This window comes from Myotis yumanensis, unplaced genomic scaffold (assembly GCF_028538775.1).
Source record: "Myotis yumanensis isolate MYYU_CA2020_CCGP unplaced genomic scaffold, mMyoYum1.0.hap1 SCAF_19, whole genome shotgun sequence".
NCBI lineage: Eukaryota > Metazoa > Chordata > Mammalia > Chiroptera > Vespertilionidae > Myotis > Myotis yumanensis.
In genome coordinates, this window is record NW_027223770.1 from 27,093,324 (window position 1) to 27,112,210 (window position 18,887).

An 18,887-nucleotide genomic window follows, 5' to 3' on the forward strand; every position below is an offset into this window, starting at 1 on the left:
AACCACTCAGTCTCCCGTGTTCTCAGCCGGCGCCTTTCCTGAACTCCAACCTCGAACCCATTTTGAGTTTGGGCCTTTTGAGGCACATGAACTTTGGACCGGTAACAACCAGGCGGGTTGCCATTCAGATTTTCCCCTCCCCTGACCGATTCCTCGGGGCAGATGCAGGGCTCATGACTTACAATATTTGGTACCAAAGGGCAATGTCCTGGGAGGCTGGCCCAGCCAACTGGTCTACCAGCATGCCTACAGCCAACACATGGGGGATGATTGCTGAGCCCTGTGCTTGCTGGTAAATTACTTCCCCTGGGGATTAGAAGGCCAGAGGGCTGTTGTTCATTTCACTCTTGGCAACCAGCAGGGAGAAGCTGACCCACAGGGTCTACAAAGGAGGGTTATCTTTTGGACAGAGGCCAACCAAGACCAGGGCTGAAGAAGGTCAGATAACTCACACAACAGCGTTAGAAGTCGAGGCTCAGGCTAAGCCCAGGTTTATTTACCAAACTGCAAAGGTAATTAGTGATTAAAGGAGACAAGTCTGAGTGGGCTATTCTCTAACGCTTTTCAGGTCAAAATGGAAGAGGGGATGGTGCTAGGGATCTGGCCTGGGGAGCAATGGGCGTCAGGCAAGTCACCCTTGCTCTCTGGGGTCTCATGAAAGTGTTTTGTGATCTGCGGGGGGGGGGGCGGGGGGGGGGGGAGGGTACCGGAGGCTTCCCGGCTCATTGGATCATGGCCAGCACTCTAGGCATCAGCTTCTGCTTTACGGAAGGGTCTGCAGGTGGAAAGTCACTGGCCTTCAGGATGACCTCATGGGCCTCCCGGAAGAGGAGAGACCCCACCGCTGTCTCCACGCGCTGGCTCCATGCAGCCAGCTTGGGTCGGCTTTCAAAGATCTGGCAGCCAGCGCCCACGAGCTGTAGGGGAAGAGGGGACAGGGCAGGGTAAGGGCGGACGGGGCAAGCCAAGCAGCACGTGCCTGGTTTGGGGACCACATAGCTCCAGAAGAGGGGACCACAAATAAGCAATGTCCCAGTCCCAGGGCGGGGCGGCAGGGGGAGGACTCCAGCGAACCACCCAGCCTAGCGGGCCTGCCCTGCCCACAGCACTCACATGCATCAGCTCCGTGATGGCCACCAGGTCGGCCAGGGAAATGTGGGGCCCCGCGAGGAAGGCCTTGTTCTGGAGGAAATTGTCCTCAAATATCTGCAGGGTCGCATCCAACTCTGCCAGGGTGGCTGCCAGGGTCTCGGGAGATACGGGCTCACCCAGGAAAACGGGGAACATTACCTGGTGGGTGGGTGGGGAGAGGGGTGGTGGTTAGGGCCAGCCCAGCCTTGGGGGTAGGAAGGCAAGCACCCCCAACCCCCAGCTTTGGAGCTGCTTCCCTGGTTCCATATCCTGGGAAGGCCTGCAGGGACATTCCCAAAGGACCCCGCTTTCGTGAACTCTTCCCGCTTCCATGAGCTCTGATTGGCTGAGCCTTGGAGGCTTCTCCCAGACTCAAACCCCTTTAAGAATGAATCAAAGGGAACCTGAACTTTGTGGAGGGGAGGAGGCTGGCTTAGGAACTACTTATTTTATAACCTCTTTCCTCCTGACATAAAAGCAATCCCTCTTACAGTAGAAGTAATTAGGAGGATGGGCTTTTTAAAAATATATATTTTTTTATTGATTTCAGAGAGGAAGAAAGAGGGAGAGAGAGATAGAAACATCAACGATGAGAGAGAGTCACTGATCGGCTGCCTCCCACACCCCCCCCACTGGGGATCGAGCCTGCAACCCCGGCCTGTGCCCCTGACTGGAATTGAACCTGGGACCTTTCAGTCCGCAGGCTGACGCTCTATCCACTGAGCCAAACCAGCTAGGGCAGGAGGATGGGCTTTTAAGGTCTCCACTCTGTCACTTACAAACTGCAGAACCTAGAGCAAAACACCCAAACCCTCTGAGCCTCGATTTCCTCAACTATGATATAGGAATAACAGTACAGTACATGACTTGCATTGTATATTAAAAAAGTGACGCCCAGCCCTAGCCAGTTTGGCTCAGTGGGTAGAGTGTTGGCCTGCAGACTAAAGGGTCCCGGGTTTGATTCAGGTCAGGGCACATGCCCAGGTTGCAGGCATGATCCCAGTAAGGAGCATGCAGGAGGCAGCCGATCAATGACTCTCTCTCATCATCGATGTTTCTCTCTCTCTCCCTCTCCCTTCCTCTCTGAAATCAATAAATATATATATATATATATATTAAAAATGTATTCGATGGGCTTAACAGCAACCTGAGCACAACAGAAGGAAGAATGAGTGAAGTCAAAGTGGGGTCAGTAGAAACTACCCAAACGGAAAAGGAGAAGGTGACGGTGCCTGAGCCTCTTGGAGGCGGTGCCCTCACTGCCCCTGTCTGGGCCTCACCTTATACCACAGGGTCCGGAGGCAGTTTTTCCGCAGGGTCGTGTGCTGCCATGCCATGTACTCATCCACGCGGGCACGAGCCTGCAGCTCCTGAGGGTACCAGTGGTCAGGGACCTTGAACTTGCGAGTCAGGTAGAGAAGGATGGCCACACTGCAGGGGAGGGAGGACATGATGGGTATAGAAAGGGCACTGTGGCTCTAGCCGGTTTGGCTCAGTGGATAGAGCATCATCCTGCAGACTGAAGGGCCCTGGGTTCGATTCCCGGTCAGGGCACATGCCCGGGTTGTGGGCTCCATCCCCAGTAGGGGGTGTGCAGGAGGCAGCCGATCCATGAGTCTCTCTCATGGATGTTTCTGTCTCCCTCTCCCTCTCCCTTCCTCTCTGAAATCAATAAAAATATATTTTAAAAAATAAAATAAGATAAAATAGAGGGTTAGGACAAGATGGTCCCAGCGAGGTCTGGGAGCAGCCCCGGGCCCCAGTTACCTCTCTGTCAAGGTGAAGTCGCCATCCTTCAGGGCAGGCACCTTCTTGAGGGGGTTCACCTGGGCAAAGGCATCGCTGAGGTGCTGGCCTGCGGAGAGCGCATCATGGTGGGTGGTCAGAGGAGAATGCGGAGCCCTGTAGGGCCTGTGCCCACTCCCTACAGGATCCTGGCCTCGCTGGAGTTTATCTGAGAGGTTTCTGCTCCTGCAGATGCACCCGGAGAGAAGATTCTGAAGGCACTTAAGTAGCCCGGCCAGTGTGGCTCAGTGGTTGAGCGTCGACCTATGAACTAGGAGGTCACCCTTCGATTCCCGGTCAGAGCACATGCCCAGTTAGAGGGCATGCAGAAGGCAGCCAATCGATGATGTTTCTCTCTCCCTCCCTCTCACTTTCTCTCTGAGGTCAATAAAAACATATATATTTTTTAAAGTTTAACCACTGCTTGCTCAACAGCCTTCAGTGGCTCCCCATTACCCCTGCCTTGGGGAAAGCTTCTCAAAGCCACACACAACCCCTAACCCTCCAGCGGTGACCTCACCCACCACTCACCCTCCCTTCATCCCTCCCTCCCTTCACACTATGCCTGCACCAAGGCACCCTCCCTCCTCTCCTGTGAGAAACTCCTCCCTCGGCACACCCGAGGATGTCTGACATCCTGGCTGGGACACCCCTTAGTCCCCGTGCCCTCTCCTGCCCCACACTCTGCAGAGGGAACCCCGGGCCGGACAGGTGGCAGTCCACAGAGGAGGCTGGGAAGACAGGGTGATTCCGACAGAAAGACAGGCCGGCGCAAGGGCGTGGTGGAGAGGCGCTGGGTGCTGGGTCGAAGGCTCGGCCTAGTCATCCTGCTGTTGTTTGTTGTTAATCCTCACCCCAGCGCATTTCCCCAGTGATTTTTAGGGAGAGTGGAAGGGAGAGGGAGTGACGGAGAAACATCAATGTGAGAGAAACACATCGATTGGATGCCTCCTGCACGCACACACCCCGGCCAGGGCAGGGGAACCAACCCAGGTCCGTGCCCTTGACCTGAGTCAAACCCGGGACCCTTCGGCCAACACTCTGTCCACTGAGCCCAACGGGCCAGGGCCAGCTGCCCTACTTCTCCTCCAGGCGATCCGTGGGTTCTACACCCACGTGCCAGGACTCCGCGTGCCAGCCGTGTCCTTGGGGCCTTGCCAAAGAAACAAATCCTCTTGCTCAGGGTGTAGGGTTCACCAAGCCCCCCAAACCCTCCTCCCTTTCCCAGGGTACACCATGGAGCACCCCCTCCCCATCAGGAACAAGAGAAACAGAGGACAGAGTGAATAAAGGCAAAGTTGGAGGAGGAGGAGGAGGAGGAGGAGGAGGAGGAGGAGGAGGAGGAGGAGAAGGAGGAGGAGGAGGAGGAGGAGGAGGAGGAGGAGGAGGAGGAGGAGGAGGAGGAGGAAGGGATAGAAGGGGCACCAGTGCAGGCTGGGCGGGTGCGAGAGAAGGGCTGGAAGGTGGGGGCAGTGCCAGCTGTTGCAGAACTTCAGAATGGGAGGCTGCCCAGGCGGGCTGGACGCGGTCCCAGCTCCACACCGGGCGGCCTTAACCCCCTCTCCTCCTGCCGCCTCTCTCCTCCCTTTTCTCAAGGCCCCTGTCCCTACGCCCAGGGCACCCCTTTCTTCACCAGGTCTCTCCTATTTATTTATTTGTTTATTTTTATTGATTTCAGAGAGGAAGGGAGGGGGAGAGAGAGAGAGAGATGGAAACATCAAGGAAGAGAGAGACTCATGGATCGGCTGCCTCCTGCACGCCCCCCACTGGGGATCGAGCCTGCACCCCGCACCTGTGCCCGGATCTCCTGGGTCACAGGTCGCTGCTCAGCCACGGAGCCCGGCAGGTTTCTCCTCCTACATCTGGCCTCTGGCCAAGCAGAGTTCCCGGGGTTCCCAGGATCTCGGAGCTTCCAGGAAGGAGGTAGCGCGGGAGGGGGTCCCCCCCTTCCCCCTCCCCCAGCGACGTGTGGCCTCCCCGCTCCTCCCCGACCTCTCGGTTCCCGGAACCCCTCCGGGCCCACCTTTGAGCAGCTCCACGGTGCGCAGCTCGAAGGGGATGCCGTTCTTCTTGGCGAAGATGTAGACGGCGCGGCAGGGCTGGGACAGCAGGTCCAGGTAGAGCTCCAGGCCCATGGCGGGGGCCGGGCGCCGAGCTCGCGACCCTGACCCTGGGACAGTGCGCGCAGCGCGGCGAGACGCGGACCGGTTCGGCTCCGGGGCCACGCCCCCTGCAGGTCATTTCTGGTCCAACCGCTGGTGCCGCCCCCGACGGGCGGGCGTGTCCAAGAGGCTGCAGCCTGGGGCTCAGGGCGCAGCCAGAGGGGGGGGCGACGGGCGGGGCGGGTCCCCGCTCTGAGGGTCAGGCTGCGGGCTCCCAGTCCCAGGGCTTTGTGGCTGGCTGGTTGGATGTAGGATGATAGCTTCCAGTTCCCTCTGTTAGCATCGATGAGAATCTCCTATCAGCCCCATTTTACAGACGAGGAAATGAAGGCCCCGGTGTGAATACAGACGCAGAAAGTTTTCGGGTATACTGTATATGCAGAGGTGGGAGGGCTGGGTCGGTCCGTATCCTGCTAAAGAGGGAGAAACAGAGGCCCAGGGAAGGGGAGAAGCCATCCCAGCGCCGTGAGGCCCTGTGCTCACCCGGGCAGGAGGGCCAAGGTGGTGAGGCTCCCGGGTGTGCAAGTGGAGGGAAGGGAGCCGCCGCACAATGCCCACCCTGGGCCCCAGGGCTCTGACACTTGCTGGAACCAGCCTCCAGCAGCGGTTCTCAACCTGTGGGCCGCGACCCCTGAAAATACATCCTGCATATCAGATATTTACATGACGATTCATAACAGTAGCAACATTGCAGTTATGAAGTGTACTGGGCTGCATATCGGGGCGCGCTGTGCTGTCTGTTCCTGGAACAGACAGATAGGGAGGTACTGACATCAGGTCAGGCCTTGAGATATGGTCTCATGGTCCCTCCTCAATATATACTGTGCTCTCTGTTCCCGGAAAACATAGATAGGAAGGTGATAATGCTATACTGTGTCGGGAACAAATTGCGTAAACAAGGCTTTGTAACTTTGTAGTTTTTGCAAATAAATATGCTGTAACTCTTGCAGTCAGGGCTGCAGGTCAGCCTTTGCTTTGAACTGCAGACAGCTGGCCAGCTTAATAAAGGTTCCTAAATTTAAATTCTGAGTCGGTGGTCTATCTCGCTGAGTCAACCCATAACAGAAGTAGCAACGAAAATAATTTTATGGTTGGGGGTCACCACAACATGAGGAACTGTACGAAAGGGTCGCGGCATTTCTAGGAAGGTTGAGAACCACTGCGAGTGTGGGGCTAAGGGCATGGAGTCCGGAGCCAGATTTCTCTGGTTTATTCCATTGCATTCAGAGACCATGCATTGTTCTGATTTGTATCTGCTTAAACTGGAGATTTTACGGCCTAACATATGGTCTATCATGGAGATATGCCACATGCACTTGAAAAGAATGTTTACTCTGCTGTTCTTTGGTTTTTGTTTTAAATTTATTTAGTTTTTAATCCTCACCCAAGGATATATTTTCCCACTGATTTTTAGAGAGAGGGAAAGACAGAGAGAAACATCGATGTGAGAGAAATACATCAATGGGTTGCCTCCTGCACGAGCCCTGACCAGGGCCCGGCCCCAGGGAGGAGTCTGCAACCAAGGTACGTGCCTTTGACTGGAATCGAACCCGGGACCCTTAGGTCCACAGGGTGAAGTTCTGTCTCCTGATCCAAACTGGCTAGGGCTATTCTGCTGTTATTTACATATAGTATTATGTAATACTATGAGTATTATTTACATATATATACACACACACACACATATACATATATATATGATTAATGGTGTTCAAGTCTCCTACTTCCTTGCATTATTGATAGTGGAGTATTGAAATCATCAACTATTATTATTGGCAGTTTAACCATACTTAACCTTTAATTTTATTTTTTTAGATTTTTTAAAATTAAACCTTTATTGTTGAAAATATTTCAGATGTCCCCCTTTTTTCCCCCATTGATCCCCTCTAGCCCGTCCCCACCCCACACCTTCACCGCCCAATTGTCTGTGTCATGGGAAACGCATAGGTGCATACAAATTCTTTGGATGACCTCTTCCACCCGACCTCCCCCGCACCCCCGCTAACCTTTAATTTTTAAATTCCTTTGGGAGCTGGGAGGACCCACTCCCACCCACTCCCACAGCAGACCTGTGCCCACCCCGAGGGCGCAGGCTCGGCAGCCGTGGCGGTGGTTCCGGTTCTTTATTGGACCAAGAAACAGTGGTTTTTGGTGTGTGTCCCCAGAAAGGAGGCTGAGGGGGCTGAGCAGCCGGGCGCTGCACGAGGGCTGCTCTACTTGAACTTCTGCAGCAAGTCGACGATCCTCTCCTTGACCAACGGGTCCAGCGTGGAGCAGTCCCACTCGCCCAGCTTCACCAGCCGGTCGTGGGCCTCCCAGAAGAGGCTGGGGCCGATGCTCAGCTCCACGCGCATGCGCCACTGGGCCAGCTTGGAGCTGGCCTGGAAGACGTTGTGATTGCCCCCTATGGGCTGTGGGGGGACAGAGCGGAAGGCATGGTCACCTGGGGCCCCGCCCGGTGGCTCCCCTCCTTCAGCCTCGGTCTGCTGATGCCCGAGGCCTGGACAGGGGTCACGGGCTCTGTCACGGATGTGGGGTGGGGATGGAAGGTCCGGGGTCCCCCAGGCTCTGATCACTGGTCCTGCTCCAAGGCCCCTAATCCCCCTCTGGGGGAGCCCTGGCCCAAGTGGCTCCTACTTTTCCCAGTGGGAAGCCTCCCGTGGGTCCCACCTTCTCCCCGAGAAACCCCACGTCCCCGGTGAGGGGGGAGGAATTACCCCTCCCCGTGTCCAACTCCCTCTGTGGTCAAGCAAAAGGCTGGAATGGGAGATCCAACAGGTAGCATGAGGAACGCGCACCCAGATGTGTGGGAGGCCCACAGAGGGCAGGGGGGCGGGCGGGGGGGGGGGGGGGAGAGGGAAGGGGTGGGGGAAACCGAGGGGCTCTCCCACCTAGAGAACCTAGAATGGGCTTCCCTGTGCCGGTCTGCATTGCACACTGACCAAGGACCAAAGTGGCCAGTTGCAAAGACACCAGCCAGGGTCTAAACTGGCCATCCTGCCCGACCTGCGTGGCTCAGGGGTTGAGCGGCGACCTAGGAACCAGGAGGTCTCGATTCGATTCCCGGTCTGGGCACAGGCCCGGGCTGTGGGCTCGATCCCCAGTGTGAGGTGTGAGGGAGGCAGCCGAGCCATGATTCTCTTTCATCATGGATGTTTCTATCTCTCTCTCACTTCCTCTCTGAATTTAATAAAAATATATTTGGAAAAAATAAATAAACTGGCCTGCACGCCAGCTAGGCTGGAACCGGCTACCTCCCCTCACGAAGCAGCGGCATAGATACCCCACACGCAGGTTTGCCCCCAAATGTGCAGCGGGTGCCCCTGAGGCCCAGAGGCCGGGCAGCTGCTCTGTGCAGCTCTCTGGGCCTCGGAGAAGAAGCCGGAGCCAGAAGGACGCTTTGGAAGCTTCTGGACACTGCCTGGAGCGTCTATCCAGAGGCAGAGGCGTCTGGGGTCCCGGCCGACTGACCAAGACATGCTGTGCTCTCCTGCCTGTCCCGGCCCCCCCCGCCCCCCGCCACACACACACACACACACACACACACACACACACACACCCAGGAATCCTATGCAGCGTGGATGCTAGCAATCCTCCTCCACGGTTCAAACTCCCTGTGTTGGCCCTGGCCGGTGTGGCTCGGTGAACAGAGCGTCAGCCTGTGGACTGAAGGGTCCCGGGTTGGACTCTGGTCAAGGGTAGATGCCCAGGTTGCGGGCTCGATCCCCAGTGGGAGGCGTGCAGGAGGCAGCCGATCCATGATTCTCATCATTGATGTTTCTCTCTCTCTCTCTCCCTCTCCCTTCCTTTCGGAAATCAATCAAGATAAATATTTTTTAAAAACTTCCAGTGTGTCCTGTGGCCCCCGATTGAGTCCCGCCACCTAGGCTTGGCTTCCGCAGCCTCAGGTCTCCCTCTTCACCCGTCTATCCCTAAGTCATGGCCCCACTGGTCACGGAGGAGTCCCCCCTCTTCCTGGGCTGTTTCCCCGCCAGCAAAGCCCTCACCTGCATCATCTCCACCAAGGCCACCAGGTCGGCCAGGGAGATGCTGTCCCCGGTGATGAACATCCGGTCCTGAAGGAACCGCTCCTCAAACAGCTTCAGGTTTTGCTGCACCTCCGCCAGCACCTCCTCCGTCTTCTCAGCTGGAACCTCCTCGCCTGTGATCATGGGGATCAGGAGCTGGCGGGGGGAGGGGGGGAGAGGGAGGAAGAGGCGGCTGCACCCCAGGGCTCGCGCCTGACCCCCCAGGCCTCGGGAGCCTTGTCTTATGTTTGTCCCCTCTCCTCATTGCACCGTTTTCCCTGCCCTGGATCTCAGCTCGTGCTGTTTCAGACAATCATATGCTACCCAGGTTTGCGGCAGGCTGAGCCACGCGGCCTAAGTGTGCAGCAGGCGACACCATTTAGGTCGGTTGAAGTACATTCTACCACGTTCCACAACAAAATCGCCTGGTGATGAATTTCTCAGAACAGATTCGTTGTTAAGCGGCACATAACTGTTATTTGTCGCCGAAACCGGTTTGGCTCAGTGGATAGAGCGTTGGCCTGCGGACTGAGGGGTCCCGGGTTCGATTCCGGTCGGGGGCATGTACCTGGGTTGCGGACACATCCCCAGTGGGAGATGTGCAGGAGGCAGCTGATTGATGTTTCTCTCTCATCGGTGTTTCTAACTCTCTATCCCTCTCCCTTCCTCTCTGTAAGAAATCAATAAAATATATTTTAAAAAAAAAACAAAAAAAAAAACTGTTATTTGTCGTCTTTAGATCCCTGGTGTCTATAGGCCCTTCGACTCTGATATATTCTAGGTGAGAATGAAATTTCTTGAGTCCTGTCCTGGTTTGAGTGACATCTGTCCCTCCTGGGTGCCCTTCTCCGGGCCTTTACAAGGCTCTTTCGCCCCCAATGGCTCACTCCAGGCTCCTCATTGCTCTGTGAGGGGTGGGGAGGGAAGGGAGCTGAGAGAATGAGGCTCGGGGACAGAGGGACACGTGTGTAAGCTCCCCAGCGGTCAGCCCCAGGCGTGGCCCACGCACCTTGATCCAGAGGATCTTGCTCATGGGCAGCTGGATGGCTGTGTGCTGCCAGGCCATGAACTCGTCCACGCGGGCGCGCGTGTGCAGGTCCGGCGGGTACCAGTACGAGGGGGCACTGTACTTGCGGCACAGGTAGAGGAGGACGGCCACGCTGCAGGGAGGGCAGGGCGGGCACTGCTCGGGCCGGCCCAGCTTGGCTGCACCAGCCACCACCCCAGCGCGGCCTACACCCAACGCGGAGCTTCCAGCCCCAGAGGGCTCTATGCACTGACATTCTTCCAGCGGAAGGAGGAGCCCAAAGGCTGCGGGGAAGGCCATCAGCCCGGGTTGCGGGCTCCATTCCCAGTAGGGGGCGTGCAGGAGGCAGCCGATCCACGATTCTCTCTCATCATTGATATCTCTATCTCTATCTCCCTCTCCTTTCCTCTCTGAAACCAATAAAAATATGTTAAAGAAAAATGAGCCCTAACTGGTTTGGCTCAGTGGATAGAGCGTCGGCTGTGGACTCAAGGGTCCCAGGTTCGATTCTGGTCAAGGGCATGTACCTTGGTTGCGGGCACATCCCCAGTAGGGAGTGTGCAGGAGGCAGCTGATCGATGTTTCTAACTCTCTATCTCTCTCCCTTCCTCTCTGTAAAAAATCAATAAAATATATTTTTTTAAAAAGGAAATAAAAAAGTGAAAGTACATTCCTAACTTTATGGATGAGATGATGGGGTGGCCAGGAGGCCGGGAAACAGAGTGGGGTGCAGATGATACCAAATGGGCCCCTGAGTGGACAACTTCTGGAGCTGGGTGATGGGTGCACGGGGCATCATGCTCCTCCTTGGCTAGTGTTCTGTCTGCTGTGGCTTCTGGGGGAGACAGTCCACGGTAAGACAAGTCCGTCAGCACCAGCAGACCAGCTGCAGGAGGAGCAGAGACAGGCGGTGGCAGGGCCCCGGGCAGACTGTTACCTTTCAGATAAGATGAATTTCCCATCCTTGAGGCTGGGCAGCTTCTTCAGGGGGTTGATCTCAGTGTACTCCTTGCTGTGGTGGTAACCTGCCAAGGGCAGGAAAGACAGGCTGCTGACACCCCCGGGAAGAGAGAGCCAGGCATCTCAGAGGCAGAAATGTCCTTCCCTCCATTTGCTCAACAGGGGAAACTGAGGCCCAGAGGACATCATGGCTCACCCCAGGTCAGAGAGCAAGTCAGGGCAGGTCAGAACAGGGACCGGGATCAGGACTCCTGGCCAGGACAGCACTTTCCCTCCCAGAAGCTGGAGGGTGCTGGTTCTACTCCCAACTCTGGGGCCTGAAGCCACGGCTGGCAGCTGGCAGCCCCAGCGCACAGCTGGAATTCAACAAAAGAGCCTTTCACATGCAACCGACCCAGTGTGGGGGCAGGAGCTGGAACTCTTCCTTGACCAGCTGTCGCTGGCTAGAAACATTTTCAAGCTCCACCTCGTTCACTTCGGGAGCACCTGGGGAGAGGCTCCTGCAAGTTGAGCTTTTAAAGCCACCTCTGTGCTTGGGATAGGGGAGTGCTGGAGACCAGTCCCCTGAACTTCACTGGGTCTGAGCAGGTTTGAACGCAGAGGATGGTGTAGACCAAAGCTGCCTCTGGACTCTTAGATGTGGGATGACCAGACACCTCTGTACCTTTGCCAATGTCCCGGTGGGTGCTGCCACTAACCAGTGTCGAGACTCCCGCAAGGAGAAGGTGAGGGCACTGGGTGGGATCCAGGGGCCCCCTCTGCAGCTATTTCTCCCCCCTTTACCCTCCAAGAGCCCGTTCATCATAGCGGGGCAGAATCAGTGGGGACAGACGCACAGCCTACGCTTCCCTCGGAAACCTGTCCTTCCCCTGCGGGCTCTGGGGAGAGGCCGTCTCCCTGGTCTCTGTCTCTGCTTTTCAGAAACACCCCACCTTGTGCTCTGCCTACTCCCAGGACCAGGCCCGCCCAGGGAAGCAACGGGTGCCAACCTTTCAGCAGGTCCACAAACTGGAAGTCGAAGGGGATGCTGTTCTTCCTGGCGAAGATGTAGACGGCGCGGCAGGACGCAGACAGCAGGTCCAGGTAGAGCTCCAGGCCCATGGCTGAGATGCGGAACGGGCCTCCTCCAGCCACAGCCAGCAGGCCCTGACCCCGAGCCTAGGTGCAGCCTGAGCCCCAGGTCCTGTGCCCAGCAGACCTCTCCAAGCCAGGCCAGGAGCCCGCATTCTGGAACTCCGGTTTCACTTGGGATTGTCATGAGGCCGTGCAACCTGGAATTCTCACAGCAGCAAGGATTCTGAGGAGACAGGAGGAGGCTGGGGAGGAGTCGGCAGGGGTCCTCTGACCCAGCTCTTCCCCTCCCTCGGGCACATGTGATCGCCTGTGGCCAGTGTGTAAAAAGGGAATTCCTTCCCAGGGCCAGGCCTTCCTTGAGGGAAGCGACCAAAGGGGCTTTGCAGGGTCTGGAAGGAGGATGGGCAGTGAGATCCAATCCTGGAAGGTTCCAGAAGCAGAGATTGGAAGTAGGCACTGACCAGTCTAACCTGAACTGTGGCTAGAGAAAGATTGGGAGAAAGAGGATCCTCAGCCCCAGTCAGGATACATGTGGGAGGCAACCAATCCATGTGTGTCTCTCCCATCGATGTTCCTCTCTCTCTCTCTCTCTCTCCCTCTCTTCCACTCTCTAAAAATCAATGGAAAAAATATCCTCAGGTGAGGATTAAAAAAAAAAAGTGGGGCCTGAGGTCTGTGCCCTTCCCTAAAGCCCACTTCCTCCATGACTGGCTAGGGGCCCTGCCAGGCTGCCACCCCTCCTGGCATCTCGGGCTTGGCAGCAGGTCCAGCTGTACCCCTGTTGGGGCTTGGCCCTGGGTTTTCCAAAAGCAGGGTCCCCAGCCTGGCCCTCCTCCTCGTCCACGGGGCGTGGCAAGCCGTGGACACTCCCCCTCCTGCTCCTTCCCTCTGCATGGGGCCCTGCACCTGCCCTGCTGGCTGCCCTGAGCTGCGCCTGGGACAGCCTGGTGGCTTCACGATCCTTCAGGTAGTGGTGACAGGCAGGAAGGCTGGGAGGAGCTGCAGGCGCAAAGTTCAGGGCTTTAGGTCCGCTGTGTCCTCCCTCCACTATCACACACACACACACATACACACACACTCGCCCCACCCACCCCCAGCCCAGGCCTCGCCTCTGTCCAGAGTAAGCATCTTTTTTTTTTTTTTAAATATATATTTTATTGATTTTCTACAGAGAAGAAGGGAGAGGGACAGAAAGCTAGAAACATCGATGGGAGAGATCGATCAGCTGCCTCCTACGCGCCCCCTACTGGGGATGTGCCCGCAACCAAGGCACATGCCCCCGACCGGAATCGAACCTGGGACCCTTCAGTCCGCAGGCCGACGCTCTGTCCACTGAGCCAAACCGGTTCGGCTAGAGTAAGCATCTTGACCTGGTAAAGGCACCACCCTCTCGACTGCCCTCCTCCAGAGCTCCCACCTCAGGGGGGCACCCCCAACTCCCCGGGCTCAGGTCCTAGGAGTCTTCCCTCTTCCTCATCCAACCCACCCCTGTATCGCCAGCTGCGGCCTTGCTGTCACTCTGCATCCTGCCTCTCTTATTCCCATGGTCTCTCATGGCCTGGCCAACCTCACAGCTTCCAGGCCCGCTGCTCTGCCCCCACCCTGGTCCACACAGCAACAGAGGGGATTTCCTTTTTTATTTTTTTATAAATATATATTTTATTGATTTTTTACAGAGAGGAAGGGAGAGGGATAGTCAGAAACATCGATGAGAGAGAAACATCGATCAGCTGCCTCCTGCACACTCCCCATTCAGTGTGTGCCCACAACCAAGGTATATGTCCTTGACCGGAATCGAACCTGGGACCCTTGAGTCCGCAGGCCGACGCTCTATCCACTGAGCCAAACTGGTCAGGGCGAGGGGATTTCCTTTTTTAAAAATATATTTTTATTGATTTCAGAGAGGAAAAGAGAGGGAGAGATGGAAACATCAATGATGAGAGAGAATCATGGATCGGCTGCCTCCTGCCCGCCCCCCACTGGGGATGGAGCCCGCGACCCGGGCCTGTGCCCTGGACTGGAATTGAACCTGGGAGCCTTCAGTCCGCAGGCCGACGCTCTATCCATCGAGCCACACCGGCCAGGGCCACATGGTGGGTTTTCATGCAGTGTTTATGTCTGCGGCCCCCGAGAGGCGCTGCTGAGGACAGTCGGAGGCCTGCCTGTGCAGAGCTCCGCCCGGAGTCAGAGACAAGAGCGGAGACAGGATGGAAAGGGTGAAAGGGACAAGTCAGACACAGAGGGAAGGTGGCTAGTCTTCGGCCGGCCGGCCGGCCAGCACCCCCGCCCTCAGGGGATCCTGGAAATGCGAAGCAGCATACTCGGGTGGGCTTCAGCGGGGATCGGCGGGAGCTGCTTGTTGGCCGCCTGTTCCAGGATGTTCAAGATGGGGCCGTGGGTCTCCTGGCACAGATTGGCCCCCAGGACAGCCTCCACCCGCCCACGCCACGCAGCCAGTCGCGGCCGGCCCTCAAACACGTCGTCGCCGAGAGCCGCCACCTGAGGGGACACGGATGGGAACGTGGGTGAGATACGGAGGCCCCAGTGCCGGGAGGCCTGGCACGGGCGTCAGTCAGGGTCCTTTTCCAACCTCCATGTGAGCGAGGCCCGGGCAGAGTGCCTGCTGCAGGGCCTGGGAGCTCCAGCACGGCCCAGTGGCTGCGTGGGGACCTATGCACCAGGAGGTCATGGGTTCGATTCCCGGTGAAGGGCACAGGCCCGGGTTGCGGGCTCGATCCCCAGTATGGGGCATGTAGGAAGCAGCCAATCAATGAATCTCTCTCTCCATGGATGTTTCTATCTCTCTCTCCCTCTGCCTTCCTCTCTGAAATCAATAAAAAATATATTAAAAATAATATAAATTAATTAATTAATTTTTTTTAAAAAAGCACCAGGAGGAAACCCCGCCCAGGACGGAAGCAGCAGGTCGAGGCTCCAGCACCAGTTCAGCCAGAAGCGCTCTGTGCTGCGGGGCGGAGCCCTGGCGCCCTTGAGGCCTCAGCGCTGCGGTAAGAGGGCGCTGCCCGCCGATGCCGCTCGCCAGCCAAACTTGTACCTGCATCAGCTCCTCCAGGGCCATGAGGTCCGCCAGCGACACCCGCTGGCTGGTGAGGAAGGCCTTGTCCCCCAGGAACTGGTCCTCCAGGAGCTGCAGCGCCCGGTCCACGGCAGCCCTATTGCGCTTCACCTTCTCCTCGGGCACTTGGACCCCAATGAGCGGTGCCAGCACCTGACACGGGCCAAGTGTAGGCTCAGTCTGTGGCCCCCGCTTCTTCCCAGGCCCCTGACAGGCAATCGCCCCCCACCCCGGACAGCGCCCCTCACCTTGGTCCACAGGCACACCCCAAAGGTGCCCCGGATAAAGTCCGCGTGCCAGCCCAGGTACTCGTGGATGCGCGCGCGGGCCTGCAGGTCAGGTGGGTACCAGTGGTCCGGCGTCTGGTACTTACAGCTCAGGTAGATCAGGATAGCCACGCTGGGGACAGACGCAGGGGCGGTGGCTGTGAAGACCCTGGCTCCTGGCCTTCATCCCCAGCTGCCCCCCACCCCCGTGGGGCCCTGGGGCTTGTCTGCATTTGACGGACGGCCTCCCCTCCCACCCTTGCTCCCCGGGCACTGCCTCCTCTCTCTCCCCTGACTGCACCCTCCTGAGTCTCCTTTCTTCTTCGTCTTGGGCACTAACTCTTAGCCAGACCTTCTGTACTTCAAGAACCTCATCTCAGCCCTGGCCGGTTTGGCTCAGTGGATAGAGCATCAGCCTGCAGACTGAAGGGTCCCGGGTTCGATTCCCAGGTTGCCGGCTTGCTCCCCAGTAGGGGGCATGCAGGAGGCAGCCAATCAATGATTCTCTCATCATTGATGTTTCTCTTTCCCTTCCTCTCTGAAATCAATATAAATATATATATTTTAAATTTTTTTTATTGATTTTTTACAGAGAGGAAGGGAGAGGGACAGAGAGTTAGAAACATCGATGAGAGAGAAACATCGATCAGCTGCCTCCTGCACACCCCCTACTGGGGATGTGCCCTCAACCCAGGCACATGCCCTTGACCGGAATTGAACCCGGGACCCTTGAGTCCGCAGGCCGACGCTCTATCCACTGAGCCACACCGGCCAGGGCTAAATATATTTTTTTAAAAAGAGGAAGAAAGAGAGGTGCAGGGATGCGCTGTGTCACCCTGGGAGCCCCGGTCACCCCAGCCATCTGCTCTCATGGCACCCTTCACCCTGGCCCTCGGTGCAGTGTGGGGTCTGGAGGGCCTGCAGGGGGAGAGCCGGGGGCCAGCGGGCTGGGGGCTCCGGAGGCGGGTGGAAGGAGAGTACCTTTGGTGTAAGACCAAGTCGCCGTCCTTGAGGACGGGCACCACCTTCGGGCTGTCGGCTGGTAAGAACCCCTTGCTGACGTGCTGCCCTGCGGAGAAAGAGGTCGGAAAGGCCTGCACCGCCCGGCCGGCCGGCGGGGCTCCGTGGTTGAGCACCGACCCAGGAACCAGGAGGTCATCAGTTCCATTCCCGGGCAGGGCACAGGCGAGTTGCAGGCTCGATCTTCAGTGTGGGGCCTGCAGGAGGCAGCTGATCCATGATTCTCTCTCATCATTGATGTTTCTCTCTCCCTCTCCCTCCCTATAAAATCAATAACATATTTCTTAAAATAGAAAAAGCCTCCTCACACTCCTCCAACCAGAGCCCCCTGCCAGGCTGGGAACAGCAGGGGGTGTTGCAGGGGCTGGGGGGGGGCGAGGGCTGGGGGGGGGTGTTGCTGGGACCCCTGCCCTGCCACCTTCGGAGTGGCAGGGGGGGCTGTGCTGGATGCAGCCAGGTGCTGCGGGTGGGTGAGGAGAAGTTACTTAGACAGGACTGGGGTGAGCAAGGGGAGGGGTGCCTCAGCTCTTCCCACCCGTTACTTCCCCCCACATGGGACAGTCCCCCCAACGTCTAAGGGCTTTGTGAACTGAAAGGCGTGCTGTTTAGGGCGGTGACTGAAGATCCAGCTTTCCCCCCATCGGAGCCGAATATCACAGCCTTTCCGAGAAGGCCTGTGACCTGCCCTCGGCCACACAGCACAGAGGAGACGACACTGGCCGTGAGGGAGCTCTGTGGACTGCGGGGGCCGCAGGGAGTCGCGGGGCGAGGAGCCAGTGGGTGCACGGGGCCGTGGACACCCGGGAAGCAGCCTGGGCCCACCTTTGAGCAGCTCCACGGTGCGCAGCTCGAAGGGGATGCCGTTCTTCTTGGCGAAGATGTAGACGGCGCGGCAGGGCTGGGACAGCAGGTCCAGGTAGAGCTCCAGGCCCATGGCGGCAGGGGAGGCAGCCCTGGACGGTCGGCAATGGTGGCCCGAGCCAGGCCACTCCGAAGAAATAGGAGCCCGAGCTCCGCCCCACCCGGTCCAATGCCCAACTCCATCCTGCTCCCGCCCCGCCCCGCCCCGCCCCGCCCCTGTCCGGTTAAGTTCTATAGGAACTTTTTTTTTTTTTTTGCTTTGCTCAGACTTCGACCCCGGTCCCAGGCCACATCCAGCTGCGAATGCTGCGGGTCGGGTTAGGCCGCAGCTCGTGCGCCTGCATCTCTCACCAGATCCGCGCGCACGGCCCGAGGGGGCGCGCACAGTGGGGAGGGAGAGGCGGGGGCGGTAGGAGAGGGCGCCGGGGATCCTCCGCGAAGGCGAGCTGACCCGTCTTCCCCGCTTCTTCTCCCTTTCCCCATTGACCCCTCCCTCCATCGACCCGCTCCCTCCCTCCTGCCGTCTTCCCAGGGGCCACGGGGGACGGTGCGGGCCGGGCCGGGCGGGCTGGGCACCCACCCTGAGTCCTTCAGAGGAGTCCATCCCTCTGGCCGGTGGCTCAAGCGGGCAAATCAGGATGCTTTTCTGGGATTTCTGAACTTGGCATTCAGGGGAGACGGTCCTTTGGGGGGGGGGGGGGGTAAAAAGTGGGCGTAGTGAAGGGGGCCACCGCGGATGACTGTCCTGAGCTCACCAGGCCGGCTGTCCCCAGAGAGAAAGGAGCTGATTCAGAGAGGAGTGGAGGAGAGAACCGGGTCTGAGTCCAGTTCCCCCTGGGAGTCAGCTACACCTCTCCCCCAAACAAGACGAGGAGGTCTCCCGGAAGCCCCTCTTTTGGCCCAATCCACTTAGCACTGAGCTGCTTCTTTTTATTTTTGTAATATATTTTAAAAATATATTTTATTGACTTTTTTTACAGAGAGGAAGGGAGAGGGATAGAGAGTTAGAAACATCGATGAGAGAGAAACATCCATCAGCTGCCTCCTGCACGTCTCCCACTGGGGATGTGCCTGCAACAAGGTACATGCCCTTGACCGGAATCGAGCCTGGGACCTTACTGTCCGCAGGCTGACGCTCTAACCTCTGAGCCAAACCAGTTAGTACTTGTAATATATTTTTATTGATTTCAGAGAGGAAAGGAGAGGGAGAGAGAGAGAGAAACATCAATGATGAGAGAGAATCATCGACCAGCTGCCTCCTCCTGCACCATCATCCATCGAGCCCGCAACCCCGGCCTGTGCCCTTGACCGGAATCGAACCCGGGACCTCTATCCACTGAGCCAAACCGGCTAGGGCACATTTGCTGTTTTCTACGGTCTTTAACCCAAAACAGTCGATATGGGGGTGGCGTGTTCTAACCTCCTTCCATCATAAACCCATTCACAAGTGCAAGCACCAGGTTCTGCAGGGTGGCGCCGCCGCTGCAGGCAGAGGCC

The 18,887-nt window shown here is 57.6% G+C and overlaps 3 protein-coding genes across 3 annotated transcripts; all 3 read right to left on the reverse strand.

The window, feature by feature from the left end:
- Window positions 1-461: 461 nt before the first annotated feature.
- Window positions 462-5,129, reverse strand: LOC138998177 (glutathione S-transferase theta-1). The gene is made up of 5 exons (XM_070400244.1): window positions 4,940-5,129; window positions 2,899-2,986; window positions 2,412-2,562; window positions 1,114-1,290; window positions 462-917 (listed from the first exon to the last, which is right to left on the reverse strand). Exons 1-5 carry the CDS (start codon window positions 5,049-5,051, stop codon window positions 723-725), a joined length of 723 nt encoding a protein of 240 aa, XP_070256345.1. The 5' UTR covers window positions 5,052-5,129; the 3' UTR covers window positions 462-722.
- Window positions 5,130-7,291: 2,162 nt separating this feature from the next.
- On the reverse strand, window positions 7,292-12,306 carry LOC138997786 (glutathione S-transferase theta-4-like). Its single transcript, XM_070399646.1, has 5 exons — window positions 12,083-12,306; window positions 11,071-11,158; window positions 10,116-10,266; window positions 9,086-9,262; window positions 7,292-7,489 (listed from the first exon to the last, which is right to left on the reverse strand). Exons 1-5 carry the CDS (start codon window positions 12,192-12,194, stop codon window positions 7,292-7,294), a joined length of 726 nt encoding a protein of 241 aa, XP_070255747.1. The 5' UTR covers window positions 12,195-12,306.
- A 1,419-nt stretch (window positions 12,307-13,725) lies between these two features.
- LOC138997550 (glutathione S-transferase theta-2B-like) lies at window positions 13,726-17,514 on the reverse strand. The gene is made up of 5 exons (XM_070399171.1): window positions 17,352-17,514; window positions 16,491-16,578; window positions 15,492-15,642; window positions 15,223-15,396; window positions 13,726-14,666 (listed from the first exon to the last, which is right to left on the reverse strand). The coding sequence occupies exons 1-5, from the start codon at window positions 17,461-17,463 to the stop codon at window positions 14,457-14,459; spliced, it is 735 nt and encodes a 244-aa protein (XP_070255272.1). The 5' UTR covers window positions 17,464-17,514; the 3' UTR covers window positions 13,726-14,456.
- Window positions 17,515-18,887: the final 1,373 nt, after the last annotated feature.

What these genes read in the sequence shown, in the direction of transcription:
- LOC138997550 (XM_070399171.1), bottom strand. Translation starts at nt 17,463, where the DNA reads ATGGGCCTGGAGCTCTACCTGGACCTGCTGTCCCAGCCCTGCCGCGCC. An exon ending in GACTTGGTCTTACACCAAAG is followed by an intron (nt 15,643 to 16,490) that starts GTACTCTCCTTC and finishes GTCTGTCCCCAG; the next exon opens with CGTGGCTATCCTGATCTACC. An exon ending in GGGTGTGCCTGTGGACCAAG is followed by an intron (nt 15,397 to 15,491) that starts GTGAGGGGCGCT and finishes GGCCCGTGTCAG; the next exon opens with GTGCTGGCACCGCTCATTGG.
- LOC138998177 (XM_070400244.1), bottom strand. Translation starts at nt 5,051, where the DNA reads ATGGGCCTGGAGCTCTACCTGGACCTGCTGTCCCAGCCCTGCCGCGCC. An exon ending in GACTTCACCTTGACAGAGAG is followed by an intron (nt 2,563 to 2,898) that starts GTAACTGGGGCC and finishes CCTCCCCTGCAG; the next exon opens with TGTGGCCATCCTTCTCTACC. An exon ending in CCATCACGGAGCTGATGCAT is followed by an intron (nt 918 to 1,113) that starts GTGAGTGCTGTG and finishes CTTCCCCTACAG; the next exon opens with CTCGTGGGCGCTGGCTGCCA.
- LOC138997786 (XM_070399646.1), bottom strand. Translation starts at nt 12,194, where the DNA reads ATGGGCCTGGAGCTCTACCTGGACCTGCTGTCTGCGTCCTGCCGCGCC. An exon ending in GTTTGTGGACCTGCTGAAAG is followed by an intron (nt 11,159 to 12,082) that starts GTTGGCACCCGT and finishes TGCCCTTGGCAG; the next exon opens with GTTACCACCACAGCAAGGAG. An exon ending in GCAAGATCCTCTGGATCAAG is followed by an intron (nt 9,263 to 10,115) that starts GTGCGTGGGCCA and finishes TCCCCCCGCCAG; the next exon opens with CTCCTGATCCCCATGATCAC.